The sequence below is a fragment of the Rhipicephalus microplus genome, chromosome 7 (genome assembly GCF_043290135.1).
Source record: "Rhipicephalus microplus isolate Deutch F79 chromosome 7, USDA_Rmic, whole genome shotgun sequence".
Taxonomy (NCBI): domain Eukaryota; kingdom Metazoa; phylum Arthropoda; class Arachnida; order Ixodida; family Ixodidae; genus Rhipicephalus; species Rhipicephalus microplus.
The window spans coordinates 161,159,864-161,179,393 of NC_134706.1; the positions used below are offsets into that span (position 1 = coordinate 161,159,864).

Here is a 19,530-nt window from a genome sequence, read left to right on the forward strand (position 1 = left end):
TGCAGCAACTTAGCAATTCCAGTAGCTCTGCTAAACGAAAGGGTTCATTGTATGCCTCGTGTTTTGTAGATTTTCGCTCTAGTTTCTGTTTTTATATTTTTGTTTTGTATCGTTGGAAAGCTTCAGAATAGTACAACTAGCTCGACACCTGTTCGAAACAGGCGCCTAGGAAGTTCGCCTGGTCTTCCAAGCTGTTGCCCTGTGTGCTTAATAGAGGGAGTGAATGTGGTTTTTTTCCTGTTACCCTGCTAACCATGTTCCAGACTTTGCCCTCATGTGTGTAGGAATTGATGCCCAATAAAAACTTTTGCCAACTTTCTCTCCTGGCCTGCCGGTGCATTCTCCTGCCTTCACACTTTATCTTCTTGAAAGTTTCGAGATTTTCAGCTGTCCGAAACTCCCGAAGCAGTACACAAACACTCACCAAAAGTGCTGTATGTACAAGAAACACACTTAAAACCAAGACACATCAACTTTCTACGTAACTATATTATTTTTCGAAAGGACCATGATGATGCCATGACATCATTCGGAGGCGTAGCCATTATAATCAATCAAGAGAATGCACCCACCCACTTACAACTCATGAGACAGTGGCTGCTCGAGCTGTTCTTTTCGACAAACTGATCATAATTTGCACTACTTACATTCCTCCGAACTGTCAGTTGGAAAAACATCATCTCCAATCTTAAGGGGGGACATGGTTCTTAGGGATCTGTCATTTTTTTTTTAACCAAGTGAGACCGAAGTTGGCATGCTTATTTAGTTTGTTCTCCGGATTCTAAAAATGTAGTGATTTTTTCGGTAGCTTCATTAGTTAATTAAATACTCAAGATAACAATTTCTATTGTTCTTACCATAATAGAAAAATAACCACCTGTCAAAAATTTATAAATAACATAGGGATTGACAGTAAAAAGCATAAGACCTGCAACATAAGAAGCACTTTTCTGAATGGATCAATATTTCTTACTTTACAGTACACTAAACTTCACAACCCTGAATGTGGCCATTGTGTGGTCAAACAAAAGACTAGTTTGAATAACTTGCATCAAGAGAAATCAAAATCTGCTTCCTATGTTGTGTGCTCCAAATATATATAGCTTCATGCTGCAAAATAAAATATTTTGCTATCTGTAATAGTTTCAGATATATTGCAGTAATTTTCATGCAGGGAGTACAAAATTGCCATTTTGAGAAAATGAAGAAAACAAAGAATTCTAACATTTTTAATTGTAAAAATGTATGCACTTATAATTACATAGCCATTGACATATAAATGGATGCTAGAAAGCCTAAGGTGTGCAATGCTGCAAGCTGATCGAAAATTGAACGAGTACTTCTCGAATTACAGCACAGTAAAGTTCAATGCATGCAACCAAATACAGAATTTTTTATATTAAAATAAAAAAGAAGCTGCCCATTGAAAGTAGGCTCCCAGCATTGCTTTTTGTGCACATTTAACTACATTGTGCAAAAACAATTACAGCTCTAGCTGCCCTAGGTCCACTTTTACCGAACAAGCAAAAGAAAGTGGTCAAAATCTGTGCTTCAAGAATAATGCTGTTAAAACCTAATTTCGCCGTTCCGAGGGAAAAATATCATGGCACACATACTTTTAGTCAGTTAATATGCACCGGGAATGTAATAGGGCTGATTGTTTGTACGAGCATGTCGTTTCTTCTAGTCCTGTAGCAAGTTGTCGCCGTTTGCTCGTCTGTCGCGAGGCCTCTTATCAGTTCGGTGACTGTACTGATGGCGATGTGCAAAGAATGTGCGTGCGTCATCGACGATCCGTCGAATAACGTGGCGATGTTTTCCGGCTTGTCCAGAATAAGTTAACCGTAAGTGTCGCGAACCAAAGTTGCTCCCTCGTTCATCAATTTCGAGGCTACACGAGTGCCGAGGTGTTAGTTTCCTTTTCACATAAGACTGCCGCATTTTCGAGCGGAGATCGCGACAACGTTGCAAACACGTCGTTAACAGCAGTCTACCTGTTGCCAGTAGCCTCCATTACGAGGGCCGCGAGCATGTTCACTGCGAACGGATTGACTTTGTGTTGTTGGTCGACGCACGGCGTACTCCACTCTGACGACCCGTCACGCAGTTCAAGGTCCTTTCGTCAGACGGGGGGAACCACAACATCGGCGGGTTTAACGATAAGACTGCACTGCCGTTCCGTCACTACAAAGATTTATATTTCCGGTAGCTTCACTTCTGCTTTTTACTTGCCGTCCTCTAACTGATGAGGCTGCAAAACACAGCCGTTCTCAGTAACGTTGTCGGCAACCAACGGGCTCGTACGAGAGTTAGGCCTACACCGGTGACTCGGCGACTGCCGTTGCCCGCATCGAGTTCGTTATCCTCGTTGTCCTGAGCCATAGCGGGGATCTTTCTGAAGTTCACAGCAAACGAACCACCGCCACACCCGCTTCACAAATTACTGTAGCACGGAACTTCTTTACTGCCCCAAGCAGTCAGTAGCACCATGACAAAATGGCGCATGTCCGTGCGCGTCACGATGGTGAAGCAGACGCCGAAAGCGCCCCTTGGCCAATTGGATGCCTCAATTTGGTCACGTACCCCAAGCAGCCAATTGAATCGCGCGCTAGTGTTTCTCGATGTCGCATTTTTGTTAAAAAACCCAATGAGCAAGGTGAGCCAGCGGTGGCGGGAAGTTGAAGATGAAGAACGACCCTTCCAAACGAGACCAAAATGAACACGATAGCTCGTGTGTAATAGCAACAGTTTGGCGCAGAAAAAGCGCGATTTTAGCGTCAATTTGCGCTCACATTCATCTCACAGGGATGTTATAAATTGATTTTGCGCCAGAAATAATGACACAAGAAGCTAGAAACTTCTCAAATTAAAGTGCAAAAATAGGCGCAGATTTGCACCTGACATTGCGTTCTATAATTTGGGTGTTCAATGTGAAGGTAAAGTAGTGCTGTGTGTACGAAAAGCGAGTGGCTGTTTAGGCGGGGAGTTTGAATTCAAGTAACAGGGCCATCACCAGGCCCTGTTAATCTGCTTTTTTGTTTTCTTCGCGCGCGCTCCCAGGAGCCCCGCCACTCTTTCGGCACCAAGGGTACTGACGTATCTATTGACTCCTCGGAGGCACTAAATGTCCGCACGTGCGAGCTGGCAGTACGAATTCAGGGCCTCACCTGGTGAGGCACAGCCTTGAGACATGAGGACCTTGTAGTCTCCGGTCACTGTTCGCGAGTAGGCGGAGTAGTCTGGACTACAGCCGCCTTGAGGGCAGGTGCCACAACCCCCGGCTCGCTATGCGCGGGCCGAAGAAGTGACGAGGGCTGGTGCGGCGGTGCCCCCTGACGTGCCCGCATCAGCGTATGTTTGGCCATAGAATGGTGAGACTGTTTTTTCTTGCTTCCTTGAAAGAAACGTTTTCTTTCACCTTCAGCGTTATTTCTTGTTCTTTTTTCCCATATAAACAGGAATGCGAATACGCGGCATGGTTTCCATCACACTTTACGCAGTGCGGCTGCTCTTTGCAGTTCTCGGACACCTAACCCAGAACTCCACATAGTGCACAAGTCTGGCGACCACGACAGTTTTTAGAGCCATGGCCATACCTCAGACATTAGAAGCAATGACGGGGGTTTGGTATGTATGGCCTGAGAGAGGTCTTCGTGTACCCTGTTTGAATGATTTCTGGCAGTTTACTGAAAGCAAACGTGAGTATTACCGTAATTACTCGAATCTAACGCGCACCTTTTTTCCGGTTAAGCGAGTTCATAAATCACATGCGCGTTAGAATCGAGTGCGAAAAAAAAATGAATACGGTCATTCTATTGCCATCGGCATTTCCAAAATGGCCGCCCCTACGTGCGTCGCCATGGCGCGTCGGCCATTTATGCCTATGTGTTTCCCATGTGCGGTGCGGCACTTCATACGTGTGCTGAGGAGTTCGTCATCTTGTAGTGCATTAGCATCCCCGGCATGGAAGGGCCGACTCCAAAAACTCGAGTGCAGCATGATGCCGCTTTTAAAAGAAAAGTCATCGCGTGTGCAGAAACGGACAGAAATCGGGCTGCATCGCGGTCGTTCGGAGTTTCCGAAACGTGCGTGCGAGACTGGCGGAAACAAAAGCAGAAGATTGTCGACCGCAAAGATTCACGCAAAGGCTTCAGTAAGCCACAGCAGGGTCGGTTTCCGCAAATTGAAGAGCTGCTCACCGAGTATGTGCTTGAGTAGCGAGCGGCACAGTGGCCCGTGACGACAAAACTGCTCCAAGTGCGGGCTATGCAATTAGTCTTGGAAAAAGGGCTAATGCGGAGCCAGTTTAAAGCGAGCAGGTGCTGGCTAACTAACTTTATGAAGAGGAAAGGCTTTTCCCTCCGAAGGTGAATGAGCATCTGCGAAAAGTTTTGCGGAGGAGTGGGATGAAAAGCTGCACAGTTTTCAGAGGTTCGTCCTAAACGTGTGGCACAATGGCTACCTGCTTGGGCAAATCCGGAATGCCGATTAGACATCTGTTTACTTCGACATGCCTGGCACCACAACCGTCGAGAAGAAGAGGGCGAAGCAAGTTGGCGTGCTGACATCGGTCCACGGTAAAACTACAGTGACGGCAATGCTCTGTTACACGTCAATGTGGGTACAAGCTTCCCCCGTACCTCATATTTAAATGAAAGACGCTCCTGAAAGGAGTCCTTTTTTTGAGTGGTGTAATCGTGCGGGCCAGCGAGAAAAATGGGTGCGCGTTGCAATGGATGTCTTACTTTTTTTTTCGTCGTGGAAATCGGGTGCGCATTACAATCGAGGGCGCGGTAGAATCGAGTAAATACGGTAAGTATTTCGTTGGTGTTTCCTACGTGAGTATTAAGTATTTCGTTGGTGTGTTGGAGGAAGACGTCATTCAATTCACTGGCTACAAACATGTAACTCAATTCAGAAAAGAAAAACAAGGTGGGGGTGTGACCATATACATGCGCCAAAACTTATCTTTGGCATCCTGACTGATTATACGGGCGTTTTCGAAGATTTTGAATGTGTTCGCCTGTTACACCGGAACATTTTTATCATTGCGCTGTACCGCCCACCTCAAGATAATACAGAAGCCTTTTTTCAGTTTATTGAGACATGTTTAAAAAATGCTAATTCAAATAAATGGCGTGTTATTGCACTTGGTGATTTTAATATTGATGTTATGGGTACATCTCCGATTCAAGCGGCCTTAACTGAAATAATGCTACTGTATGGCTGTACAAATACGATTGAGTCTCCAACACGAGTAAACAAATCTCAACAGCAACAATAATAGATCTTTCCTACACGAACTTTTCTCAAGACGCGGTTTTTTCCGGAGTGTTTTCGTCTGGTCTAAGTGACCACTTGCCGTTCTTTGTATTTGTCCCTTTAAGTAAAAAACGAACTACCCCTATCCATTCACGTAGAACGAATGATTCCAATAATATCGCTGTTTTCTGTGAGTTGCTGAAAACAACCGATTGGACAGACGTCTACAATGCAACCGATCCAAATGAAGCAGACGAAAATTTTATTATAAAGGTTATTAACCATTACAATGTCGCTTTTCCTGTTATGGTAAATAGAAACACAGAAAGGCCCGTAAATATTGGATAAACGAGGCTCTTTTTATGAGAATAAAAGAAAAAACTTGATGTTCGCTAAATTTCTTAAAACAAGAAGTTCTGAGATATTAGCTGAATACAAAATGTTTCGTAATGTGCTAAATGCTGATCTAAAAAAAGCAAAGTCGTCCTTTTACAGAAAAAAGTTTTCAAAAATAGGTAACAATCCTAAGCAGATCTGGGAAGAAATTAAAACTCTCATCGGCAGCAAAGCTAGCACAGCGCCCGTCGAAATGATGGTTAAGGGTATTATCTATGACGGTGTTGCATTAGCCGACAAATTCAATGAACACTTCCTGGAAGCTGGTAAATATGCCAGCTCAATTCCCTTGCCTAATAATACCTCTCTTACATCATGCATTCAGATTTCCAACTATCACTCAATATTTCTGACGCCAACAACGGAAGCAGAAATCACATCCATTATTAATTCTCTAAAGAATACTTGTGCTCCTGGTCATGATGACATCTCATCATTGCCAATTAAGAATTCCATTAGTTGCCTTATAGAACCACTGACCTATATATTCAATCAGATGTTGGCTACTGGCGTGTTCCCAGATAGATTGAAGATAGCACGTGTTACTGTTGTCTTTAAAGGTGGAAATAAAACAGAATTTGGTAATTACCGGCCAATTTCAGTTCTGCCAATTTTTATAAGGTTGCTGAAAAAATAATTTATACACGTTTCTTTGGCTTCCTTTCGCAAATAATGTGATAAGTGATCATCAATACACTTTACAACCTGGGAAATCGACTGAAACCGCATTGCTTTATATAAAAAATTTCTGAATTCGAAACATTGAAATGAAACACTTTACTATCGGACTATTTCTCGACTTCAGTAAAGCGTTTGATTCGGTTCAACATGACATCCTCTTAGCAAAATTAGAAATTTATGGAATTCGTGGCATTTCAAAAAGCCTTATGAAAAGCTACCTGACTGCACATCAACAATACACACAGCTACATAAGGACACTCGCTCTAACTACGGAACAATAAAATATGGAGTACCTCAGGGATCAATATTAGGACCCCTTCTATTCACTGTGTATATAAATGATATTGTAAACATTTCTTTATCTTTGAACATTATCCTATATGCCAACGACACATCTTTGCTGGTCCCAACCTAAAGGAACTTGAGCAGAGAGCGAATAGTTGGCTTGGAAAATTAGAGGGATGGTTGAGGGTAAATCAGCTGAGATTAAACATGAAAAAAACTAATTTCATTTTATTCCGTGCTAAAAACAAAGCAATACACCACAACCCAAAACTCTATTTCGGTAATTCAGAAATAACATGTAACAGTAGCTGCAAGTTTCTGGGCGCACACTTCCGCAATGACTTGAGCTGGTCTGATCACGTGAGTCATGTAAAACTGAAAATAGCTCAATCCATTGGTGTTATAAGCCGTATTAACCATCTTCTTCCACATTCGGTGGCAAAGCAGCTATACTTTTCTCTCGTTCATTCGCACCTCACGTACTGCAACTTAGTTTGGGGCACATGTAATAGGACCAATGCGCAAAAATTAATTACCATGCAACAAAAAGCATTGCAGCTAATAACTAAAAGGCCAGATAGACATAGCAAAGCAATTTATTTCTTGTTTTTCGTGTATTGTGTTTCACTGAATGCTACAAACTTAAACTGATGGTTCTTATTTATAATCGTATAACACAAGATTTTGCTTCATTCAGCAATATGTACCTCACTCGTCACATTGAATATAACTTACGAAGGACGTCCCTTGTTTCAGCACGATCTATAACAAATTATGGTACCAAATCACTTGACCATCAAATAGTAGATACAGTCGCCGACCGTTTATTCGGACTCGACGGGAACTGCCAAAACGTGTGAATAATCGGGAGTCCGAAAAAACGGATTCACTCGAAAAAAAGGCACCTTTATAGGCCCTATCGCCCAAAAAAACTGTCATGTCTGCACACACGCACGCTTCCGAGACGGTTTGCTGGGAAATAGAAAATTCAGACTTCATACTGAAGTAGGCCGCCTTCTACCTGGCGAATTATATCCGCCTTCTTCGTCATCGTGAGCGTCTTGTAGCTCCCACGTTGGCCGCGTTTCTTCACTCCCGGCGGCGCAGCAATGGGTGGCGTAGCCATTTCAGCACGCCACGGAACACGCAAAAGAGCGAGAATACAGACAAGACGAATCAGGCCTAGCCGCAAAAGCAGCTGACTGACACTGCTGACAAACGCCGCAGCGAACAGACTCTGTAGGTGGCTTGGCTTGGCCGCTCGACTGGAAAAAAAAAGCATCGCCAAACATAGCCTTCGAGATCGGCAATGGCGATTTCTGCGTGCATTTTGACACTGGCCAGACATCCATCCATAGCTAGTGCAGCATATCAGTGCTGGCAACCTAGCAAACGTATTGTTAACTCAGCGCCTAATGGCGTACGGCGACGCATCCAGTCAGTCAAATGCAGTCCCAATAAGCGAATGGCGCACAGTGGGGCATCCGAATTTTCGGTCGTGAGTTTACATTAGGATCAATGGGGAGTGTGGTGGTGCCATGAAGATGTCCGAATAAACGAGCATGTCCGAATTTTCGGCGTCCGAATAATAAACGGTCGGCGACTGTATATGTAACAGTTTTCCTTCTGTAGTAGAATTATCACAGATAAGCAGATCTGTACATTATTTTAAAAATAAAGTAAGATTACTCTTCGATCCAGGATGAAGTGCTTTTTTTTTACATGCAATGTATTTTGCCACTTGCAATGTATACTTTGTTCACCAGGTAGTACTTCACTGCGTTTCAATTGTTAAGCTACGCACATTGTTAGCTCCACTTGAATTCTGAATTATGATGGATACTATTGCACCTCTTCATTCATTAAATCTATTCACAACTTTACTCTGATGGACATATCAACATGAAATGGTTTTTATAGGTTTCGTATTTCTATAGCGAAATTGCTTGAAATTCCATGACTTCTCTACAGTGATTCTGATGAATTGCGCTGTACTGGATGTTTTTCGCTTTCCTCACCGCTGTCCTTGTTTTTGTTTTTTGTGTTTTGTTTTTGTTCATGAAACTGTTTACACGAATATATGTTTCACTCCTTGTTATTGTTTTTTTTTTGTTTTTTGTTTTTGTTCACGAGACGGGATGTAGGCCTAGCCAGGAAACAGTTTCGTCTGTTTCCTTTTGCCTCATCTCGGTGGCATGTAACTGTTGTGTACACATGCCAGAATAAAGTATTATTATTATTATTATTATTATTATTATTATTATTATTATTATTATTATTATTATTATTATTATTATTATTGTCTCTTCTGATGATAATTCTCTGTACATTGGTCCCATTTTGGCTCATCCACCCCTCCGAAAGTTCAGTTTCGGTCAGGTCAAGTAAGTCTGCGTCAAATACTACTCCGCGAGTTGTGTTTATTGATCTGTGTGGTGTTAAGATGATCGGTACGTCACCGAAAGCTGAGAGGCCGTCTAGCTTTTAAAATTGTTCTCTGTCCTGAATTTCGAGGAGGAGGTCTCCGCTAGCCATTTCAGTTACCTAGTATCCAGCCCTGAGAGTTTCGGTAAAACACCTTGCAGCTACGAAAGGAGATATGGTCCTAGCTTGCTTTCCGGTTTTCTCACAGTGAATGACGTGAAAGTGAGGAAATGTTTCTATCGGCTGGTTGAAAAAAATTTATGTCAACGGTGCATACCCGCTTCAAGCCGGTACGATCGGTAAGTAGGGGGAATGCTCTATGCCTGCCGGTCTTATTTTTATTCAGCAACATTGGCGGCCATCCACCACGGAGCCCAGCAAGGGGATGCTGCAAGATTGCGAATGCTGAAAGCTTGCAGACGTCAACTGTACAACAATGCCATAACCCGATGCGGGTAGACTGAGATAGGTTATTTGCACAGGGTTAACCCTCGCCGCCAGGAAAATTGGAAGTAAAAGGAAGAAACAAGACGACAGGAAAGATAAAAAGTGGTGGAAAAGACGATGGTGTAGAGAGAGAGAAAGGGATAGGAAAAGGCGACTGCCGATTTCCCCTGGGTGGGTCTGTCCAGGGGTGCCGTCTACGTGAAGGTGGGGCCAAAGGGGTGTGTTGTCTCTGCCGGGGGGCCTTAAAAGTCCAATCACATAATATCAGTTCAATCCCCCGAATCCATTTTCCCCGGACACGGATGAGCCACGCACGGCTAGGCGCTGGAGAGGTCAAAGCCCCCAATTAGCTCGGATCCGTGGTGCCGCTACACACCAAACCCCTGCTTGCGCAGAGGCCCCTACGGGGTGGGGCAAAGTTGGAGGTGTGTATATTATGCGGGGGAAAGTTTTAAGAACACTTTTTCTGTATGAACAAAAAATGCAGTATTGCAAAAAAAAGTTAAGCCACTCAGCTTCTTTGTTGCACTTCACTCATCTTTGGTGGCTGAAAGCGCTATCTTCTTTCTGCAAGCTGTTCCTGCGCAGCCCGTGCATGCCATGAAAGCGTTTCACAGCTATCTTTTCTTGCAATCATTCTACCGTAACAGTAGTATCGTATCTGCTATGATCTCAAGAGGCGCCCAAAAGCGTGCGCTACAACCCACGACGCACTTGGCCAACTTCATGGCTACCTCCCAGCCAACTTCATGGCTACCTCCCACAACGACTGCGACACGGCCATTGACATTGTAGCAAGCAACTAATATTGCAGCAAGCTACCACTGAACCATCAAAACAAACCGTCGATAACAAGAATAACAACAAAACACGGCGACCACCTCGCTTGCAGCCGAAGCAAGAATCGGGGACCATGCCGCGGAAATAGTCACAATCTTTTCTGGGCGACAAGTGATTCTTTTCTGGTTTTCCAGAAACCTGCGTCGCGATGGCCACGAATGGACCTTCACCACAGCCATAGCGACACCAAATCATGTCATCATCGCTCGAAAATTGCGTACATGTGATTGGGCCTTAAAGTTTCATACGTGTATTTGCAGGAAGGGATCGTCAGTTGGTGCAGAAAGTTTTGTGATTTTTGCTCGCTGTGTGCTTGTCAGCTGCGATGTCTCTGCACTCGCACCGCTTGTGAACCCCACTGTGGCGCATAGGTATTTAAGAAATACTGGGTACGTGCCACACACTGATAGAACGAAATACTATAAGGCACATAGCAGCAGGCGAAGGGGGGATAGGGAGGGAGCCGAGGTGGCCGAGGTGGGTCGGCATAATAACAAAAGACGGAAGAGATCCAATGGGCAAGGGGGCACCAGGTGGCAGTTAGCAGGACTGCAGCAGATGAATGTAGGGGGGGCATTATTATGCGGGGAAAAGGAAATTCCAAATTTTGACAACTGAAGTTGAAGGTACGTTTATTATGTGAGTGTGTTCATTACGCCAGTAAGTAGGGTGTAATTCCATAATTCCAAAAAATCGGCCTGAAGTCCACTCCAATCTTACAAAAATCTTGTCTCTTTTTAAGGTTTCAGTTAATTGCCTTCTAAAATTAATGAGAGTTATCTAACAGTGGCAGTATAGAACTAACCACAGCTACCGATTATGAACTGCAATGAAAGAACAAAAAATTGCTAGCACTATAGTTTCAAGGCAAGCAACATAATAATTAATAACATTAATAACAAATACACCAGGCTTCTTAGAATGGTCAGACCAATGATCCCCATTGATTAATAAAACTGCATTACAGTTACTGCCGAATACGAAGTTAGGGAGGAAACACGAAACGAAGTGGACAGTAGAAACGCAATAATTTCCACTTTGTTCCCCATTAAATGCACCATGAATAGATTACACAACTTTGCAGGAACCATGCAACTTCGTTGCATAATGCGGGCATCATATATTTGAAAAACTAAAAATACAGGCAATGAAACACTGCCTTACCCAAAAAAACGGGCTGCCTGAATGAGCTTAAGGCACATTCATGTGCTTCTCTAGAGAAGGTAGATTAAAGCATTTTTGAAAATGGCAGCTAATGGCAGTATTAGTTAGTTGAAGGGGGTGTGAAGAAAATTTAATTCTCAAATTAAAAAAAATCGCATCCAAGGTGCATCTTTCTCCCTATAAGTAGAGTCCAAATTTTGCCTGCACACGCAAACAAAACTGAAAACGCGTTGGAAACAGCCTTCCGTCAGAACAGTCAGACACAATGTCTTCACCATCACAAAATGATGACAGAGCACCGCAACACAACTTTGCATAAGGTGCCTTCATGCACGACTGAGCTGTGCGCGATTAATTTATTGCCTTGTGAAGTGCAACTTCAGCTGTTGTGAACGTTCACATCAAGCGAAAGTTATTTTTCATGGTGAGAATGGCTGCGCCGTGGCTAATTGCGTGCTCAAGGCCTGTGACTGCGAGTGCTGCAAACAAAGGTCAAAAATCAGCTACACGTATTGCTGACTAGGTAAAGTTTCCACAGACCTAAAATATGAAAATATCCGGAGCCCAAAGATGAGCTTTCTGGCAACCTACTCTGTGTGCATAGAGCTTGTCTAGGTAACGACCCTGAATACGCACAAGATTTAGGTGTATACAGGTGCGCATGAACTACAAGGAGGTCAAATTTTCCATTCTAATACATACTGTCGCACACTCTCTACTTTTCTAATCATCAAGTGAAGGGAGCTTAATGCTCAGCATTCGGTTAAAGTAAAGGCGATTTCTTGATTGATTTGATTGATATGTGGGGTTTAACATCCCAAAACCACCATTTGATTATGAGAGACGCCGTAGTGGAGGGCTCCGGAAATTTTGACCACCTGGGGTTCTTTAACGTGCACCCAAATCTGAGTACACAGGCCTACAACATTTCCGCCTCCATCGGAAATGCAGCCGCCACAGCCGGGATTCAAACCCGCGACCTTCGGGTCAGCAGCCGAGTACCTTAGCCACTAGACCACCGTGGTGGGGCGAAAGGCGATTTCTTGCTCACGGATGGTGTCGGAAAGCTGCCCCATGATGGTGGGACGACGTGAAATTACATCGTACAACCAAGGTTTTTGAAATTTTTATATATTAATTCTCTGAAAATTTTGCTGGGACCAAATTTATTCGTCATATACTGCACGTTATTGTGAAACCGGGGGTCGTATAATTAAAGTTTCACTGTACTACATGGCTCGCAGAATACATATCATCAATGAATATGACGATAGAACAATGCCTTGCTGGTGCTATCAAATATGATGCTGAACGTGGTTTCTTTGGTGACATCACATGTCATCAGGTAAAATTGAGTGTAACTGATTTCTTGAAATATGGATTTGAATAAACAAAACATCGCATCTGCAAGCGCCACTAAAGTACAGCAGTTTAACATGGTGTAACATTATAAAAAGAAAATACCACTAAGCAGTAAAACCTACCACCTGGAGCCAATGTTTTTTGCATGAAATTAGCAGCATATCCAACCCTCTGTTACCCCTTTATATTCAACATATCTCCTTCAGGCACAAATTATGATCCACAGTTTGCAAATGCATGAAATTCACGTGGGATAGTTGCGAGGCACTGAGAATTACGTTCTAAGAAAGAAAATAAAGTGATGAGCTGTTTCTTGTGAGCTTTGGCAATTTACATTAATTAGCATATAATTGCCTAATTGCTCTGCATTCAGTGAGCTTGAATCTTTGCACAAGAAAAATCAAATATTAGGCCTTAATATTAGGCCTCAATTACACAGTTTATTTTTCAGTTGTACAGTCGCCGACCGATTTTTCGGACCTGGCGGGGACCGAAAAAAAGTACGAAAAATCGAACAGTCCGAAAAATTCGTTTTTGCCAAAAATCTGAAGTTTATTGCATCAGGCAGGTTTAAAAAAGTCCTTGATGCTGCCTTGCCTCAAACTACGCTTGGAGGCAATTCGGTTTGCCTGTATTTGCGCCAAGGTGACATCGTCGCTGTAAACGCTCGACAAAATTGTCACCGCGTTGGCGATCTCCGACGGCTGCGGGCGGTCGTCGTTGTCATCCGACGACAACGACGACCGCCATCCGGCGTCGACCGTCATCCAGCGACATCTAGCTGCGAACGTCCACTCTCTATTAGCTTGATTATGGCAGCTTTCTTCCCCATCGTCAGGGTCGTATACTTCTCACGCTTCTTCACACCACCTGGCTCCCGCGATGGCACAGATAGCGGAGCCGTGGCACCGAGAACACAAAATTCAATGCCGCAGATAGCCGCTGCGAAGCACACGTCTCGACGCTACGCGACACAACACGTGCAGAATGGCGACTGAAAAAAGCTGCAACGACAATAAAAGAATCCTTCTTTCGCCTCCTCCCCGTGCGATGTGATGACGATAGCGCTGACCGAAGACGAAAAAACGGCATCCATCACCGCGTCTTTTAAAAAGCAAACACGGCCTCCGAAACTTAAAATATGGCGTGCGCATTCCAATCTCGGAGGCAGGAAAAGCATTTGAAGACCAAGCTTAGCCAAGCCGACGGAAAATCCAACATGGCGGCGTTCACAATGACTTGGGGCGTGGCACAAAACGAGCGATTTAGTCCGAAAAATCGAACTTTCAGGGGCAAATTCGCCCGAAAAGTCGGTCGAAACAATGCATTAGCTCTATGGAATTCCTGACGGTGCATTTATAAAGTCCGGAATATCCAACAAGTCCGAATTTTTGGAGTCCGGAAAATCGGTCGGCGACTGTATTTGTTTCAAGCAAAGAAAAACAATTCTCTTCACATTGGTCATGGAATGCAGCTAACCGAACAATTGTCGAACACGATAGTGTCTCTAGCAAAGTTATACTCTGCAATAGCATGCAGCACAATGGTGTTATATGAGTGCTGGCTGTCCAATCAGGAAGCCTGCACGAATGTGCACGCTGCTTTCAAGCGAGAATCGACAGTTGGTCTAGTTGGATATGCATAGTATAAATGTAGTTTAAATGCACGAAAAAGCGCTTCAACTGTGTTTCTTTGTGTTTTTTCGTGCCCTTAAACTACAGTTATACCGATTCCAAGAAACATGAGGTGCATGATGCACCGCTGAATGGGATATTTTATAGCATACTTCTTCTGTGTGGCAATTTGTGTCCTTCAGTGTGTTATAATGTTCGTTTAGAAGGTATGCACGCTGTTTTCAAATGTCTCATCAACTGCATGTAGGGCCTCTCTCACCTTGCAGCCTTCATCCATTCATCGTACAGGTCAAAGGTCATCAATGGTTCGGGAAGCTCTCGCAGGTACAGTTTCAGCACACCTGGGATGAGACATGAGGAGCATTTTGTGTGCACGTTCAAAAACAGTCATGCTGCATGTAGGTGAAAAGATATACAACGCACGCTAAGCATTCAGTTTCACACCTAAGGATATCTTTACTCTTCATAAACTTTAACAATGTTGACGTAAAAGCATGCACCATGCTTGAGCACGAATTAGCAAAGATTAAACTTGACAAGTTGTCGTGCCCTCGTGCATGCATCAGTAAACAGTCCTTCTGTCCCCTACGGCTTTTTTCCAGGAAGACTGGAAGCAATCTTTTTTTTTGCTTCTCTGTTGCTTCTATATTTATCCTGCCCAAAATCTTTCAGCAACTCATGATTTTGCAGCACCTCTCTGTGATTGGCCCATCTTTAGCCAAGCGACAATGTCATGCAATGACATCATACTGTGTAATTTATGTGACATCACAGCGACCACAGCAATGTTACAATGATATCACAAATTATGGAGACCTATGACATCATGTTGACAGCACAGGGTGCTGTCATCACATGGTGATCTTTTCCATTGCTTATGTCACTCGTCATGATGCCACCAACAGTGATAATCCCTTCTTGAGCTCAATGAGGCCCATCTAATGCATCTTAACATAATTAATACACACAAAGCACAACACTATACTATGCTGAATGCTGGTGCACGATGTTGCGAATGATAGCAAAAGCAAGTCTATGAAGTTTCTCTTAAATACAGCTTATAACGAACTCGAAAGCGCCGCAACAAGTGGTCATCATATCAGTAGTTCATTGTATACCGTATTTTTGCGTGTATAACCCGCCCCTGCATATAATCCGCACCCCCACTTTTCAGCTCAACTAGAAAGAAAAAAAAAAATCCTCGCGTATTGCCCGCACATTTGATATACAGGAAAGGCTGTACAAAAGCTACTGCTCAAGCAACATAGCACATATGTAGACAGAAAAAGCTTTATTTAGCAAGCAGAATACGCTATCTGCAAGGCCAGTCACAATTCACTCACTGTCGCTGCTCTCGCTAGAGCTATCACTTGAGCCGCAGTCCTCACTATTACGCACAAGGTCATCTTCTGTTCCATCCATGTTGTTTGTGATGCAGCATTTCTTGAAACTTTTTCGCACCATCTCACCTGGAATAGCCTTCCATGCCTCGACAATCCACTTGCAGAATAGGGCAATATCAGGCCTTCGGACTCGTCCTGTCGGCGTCAAGTCGTAGCAGCCTTCGGCCATCCACTCGGCGTAATAGCGCTTGACATGCGCTTTGAAGGGCTTGTTAAGGTACACATCTAGAGGCTGCAACATTGACGTCATTCCACCGGGTATAACAACTAAGTCGGTGCCGTTGCGTGAAAGGCGGTCCTTCACTTCCTAAGTTGTGTGGCCGCGGAACGAGTCAAGAACGAGCATGGACCTCTTTGCGAGCATCGCACCAGGCCTCTTCTCCCATACCGTCTTGATCCAGTCTACGAACAAGTCACTGTTCATCCACGCGTTCTCGTGTGCGCGCACCACCACACCGGCAGGCAAATGAACCTTCGGTAGAGCTTTCCTTTTCAAGATGACGTACGGTCGTAGTTGCGGGCCGTCAGCGAGGGCACAAAGGAAGACTGTGATGTGCAGTTTCGTGTTCCCGCCGGTCAGCACGCTCGCCGAACTGCTGCCCGTCTTCTCAACCGTTGTTTCCAACGGCATTTAAAAATAAACAGGAGTTTCATCCGCATTGCCGATTTGCGAGAAAATGTAATTGTGCTGCTTTTGCAGGCCAATTACATATCTCTGGTACTTGAGCAGCTTCTCCTCATAAGAAGCCGGCAAGCATTGACATATTGTAGTCCGCCGTTTGATTGAGAGCCCTTGCCGCTTCATAAAGCGTGTGGTGTACACGTATCCCGAAGGAGTACGGCCACCAGCGTGGGTCCGGTCTTAGCGAGCCGCAGGGCACGCGTTAACCGTCGCCGTGGCGGGAAACACGATACTGCTCAAGTCGCAACACTTTATTGTGGCAACACCAAACGCAGTACAGCCCGTTGCAAATAGGCGCGGCGGGAAAGCAAGTAGGCTTATCCACGCCACGGGCACAAAGTACTACACAGGGGTGCCACGAGCACGTCTCCGCGGTAAAGCCGATCCACGGAGACACCGGAGCAAAGGCCCGGTTGCTCGAGCGAGGGCAAAGGCGCTCGCGTGGGCTTCGAAGGGAGACGGGTCGGCGTAGCGAGGCCACGCACTAGGACACCGTACTGCCCTTCGGCCGTGAGTACGCAGCGGGGCAACAAAAGGTGAGCGTTCGCATCGGGCGCGAGGCGCCGTCAGCGAAGTCCGACGAGCCCCGAGCGACGGGACTCGACGGACGGAAAAGAATGCGTGGCTCACCGTTTGAAGTCCCGGACTGTACTCACCGCTCCCGACGCAGCGCGCGAAAACCTCTCGGGAGGCTCCCCGCGCGCGGCGCCACAGTCAACATCCGCTACCGGGTGAGAGAGTTAAACGTCACTCCGCCCTTCCCAGCGCGGCTGACAGCAAAGGAGGGCAGACATGTCGGGACATGAGAATGGCAGAAAGGCGGGAAAGCCCGCGCAAAGGCAGCGGGCCAGCCTCAATTCCCACATCCCCCTCTCCTAAACTTGTCCTTTACCGGTCTGCAAAAGGCAGCCGGACGTCACCCATGCAGTTAAAATGACACTGCTATGAGCGACAGCTAACCTCAGTCCAGCCCTGCTACTGCTGCTAAAAAAAATGATTACAAAGGAGAAACATAAACATAAATAACAAAATAAGCACATAACACTATAAAACAGTTGCGAAAGGGAGCACAGAAAAGTGGGATTAGTGTTCGTGGTGCTGAAGCGGGAATAGCGTCCACTGCGCGGAGGGGCGGAAAAGGGCGTGACAGTGTCCGCTCTGTGCGATGCCCGAGTGCGAGGTCAGAGGTACCGGAAGGGGGGGCTCACTGATGGCTCGTTGCTGGTCTTGTTAAGCAGCGAGTCCGACGAACGCTGCCTCGGCTGTGCTTCGGAGGCCCCGCATTTCTGGCTCGATGATGAAGCTGGAACGTTGCGCGAAGCCGGGCCTCTCCAGTGCTCAGGGAGGCCGACCCAAATTGGCTGCGAATGGCGTTGGCCGGCAGCATATAGCTGCTTTCAGCTGGCCTCGCGCAGGAGCCATGGTGGTAAAGGCAGCGGGGCTTCTTCGACGACGGCCGAGAGCAGAGCACAGCCAGATGGTCTGACGTCAGTGGGTCAATGACCCCCCAGCACCTCCAGCGTCCGCATCGATGGGGGGAAGCCATGACGCACTCTTCGCGGGCTCGCACTGAAGCGTCACGCACTTACACACGCACACACACCGCCGACGGCTGCGCGAGCGTAGGCGCAAAGCGTCCTTCGTCTCTCTCCCCCGGCAAGCACCGACACTCAAGGTCACACACAGCTCCCTTCGCGGTAGACGAAACGAACACGAAAAAAAAAAAGTAAACACAGAGCATACTGACACTAAACATCTGGCAAAAAAAACAAAATACAAATAACACTTAATATTAGACAAAAATAAACATAAAATACACATGAACACTTCAAAAAAAAAAAAAGAAACACTGGCAGCAGACAGAGCGAGGTCAACTTCTTTACGAGAAAAGGCCGTAAAGAAGCTAACGTATACTGAGGCTAGACAGTAAACTGAGGGCCTTCGGTTGCGGAGAAGTCCGCCGTCCGGCGCGAAATCACAAAGGTGACCGCTTCCTCAGATTATACCGGTGCGGGGTCCGAATGCGGTCCGCCGCTCCGGGTGTGCCCGTTGCTTGCGCGAAGTGCCGCAGGGCACTGGCGCAAGCTCGTCAGACCATGACAAAGGGCTTCAGGTCTGCGATGTGGCACGGCTGAGTTTTCCCAAAGGGGATCTTTCAGCTAGTACGCGCCACGGACGCTCACTGACAATCGGTTCATAAGACCGGGCAGCTTTCCAACCCTTGGCTCAACCGTTTGTCAGACGTGGCAGGCACGGAATAGCGATAAAAGCCACGCTTCGTGCCGGGCCAGGTCACAACATTGCTCAGTTTGCAAAAACTTTCGAGCCACTCAGGTGACCGGCCATGGGTTCGTCGTGAGAGGATCGCAACTGTGCGGCTCTCAGACTTTTGGGCATAACCACCTTAAACGGGTCTATGGACTCGTCGTCAGTGGCTATATATTTCAGCAGGAGCCCGTCATGGTCCAGCAAAATGAATCCGCCGGGGACTCAGCGACACACGCTGTTTCAGCCCCCTAATCGCGCCCGCCGCAGAACAAGCAGCGTAACGGCGCTCCGCGCCTCGTCAAGACGGTTTAACGGCGCCCGCCGCAAAGCAAGCAGCGTATACGGCGCTCCGTCCCTCCGAGACTCGAAACGGATCACTCTGCTGAGCCTTCAGTAGCTCTTCGCTGCCGAAAGCAATTCCCATTCTCCCAAATGGGGGAGTCTGGTATCGCGCCCACTCAGGACCGCAGCAACCGCCGCGTGAGTCGGCGTTACGGGTTCACTCTCGGCCTCGTGGCCTTCGGAAAGCTCCCCCGCTCGGCCGCTTCGCGGTGCGCCGCTTACCTGGTTAGCAGCCAAGGTTTGTCCGCATGGGGACTCACCCTTCTCGCCGAATGGCGGCGAAGCTGCTGCTTCGCCCCCGACGCTTGCATGTGCTAAGGCACCGCGAGCGGCCGTCGC

The 19,530-nt window shown here is 46.0% G+C and overlaps 1 protein-coding gene across 1 annotated transcript in view; it reads right to left on the reverse strand.

Annotated features, from left to right (window-relative positions):
• The window catches only part of LOC119179528 (rho GTPase-activating protein 17), a 228,763-nt gene that overhangs the window by 22,325 nt on the left and 186,908 nt on the right, over window positions 1-19,530 (reverse strand). The window contains exon 11 of the mRNA XM_037430621.2: window positions 14,756-14,837. Within this exon, the coding sequence (XP_037286518.2) occupies window positions 14,756-14,837 (82 nt within the window). The remainder of the gene's footprint in view (window positions 1-14,755; window positions 14,838-19,530) is intronic.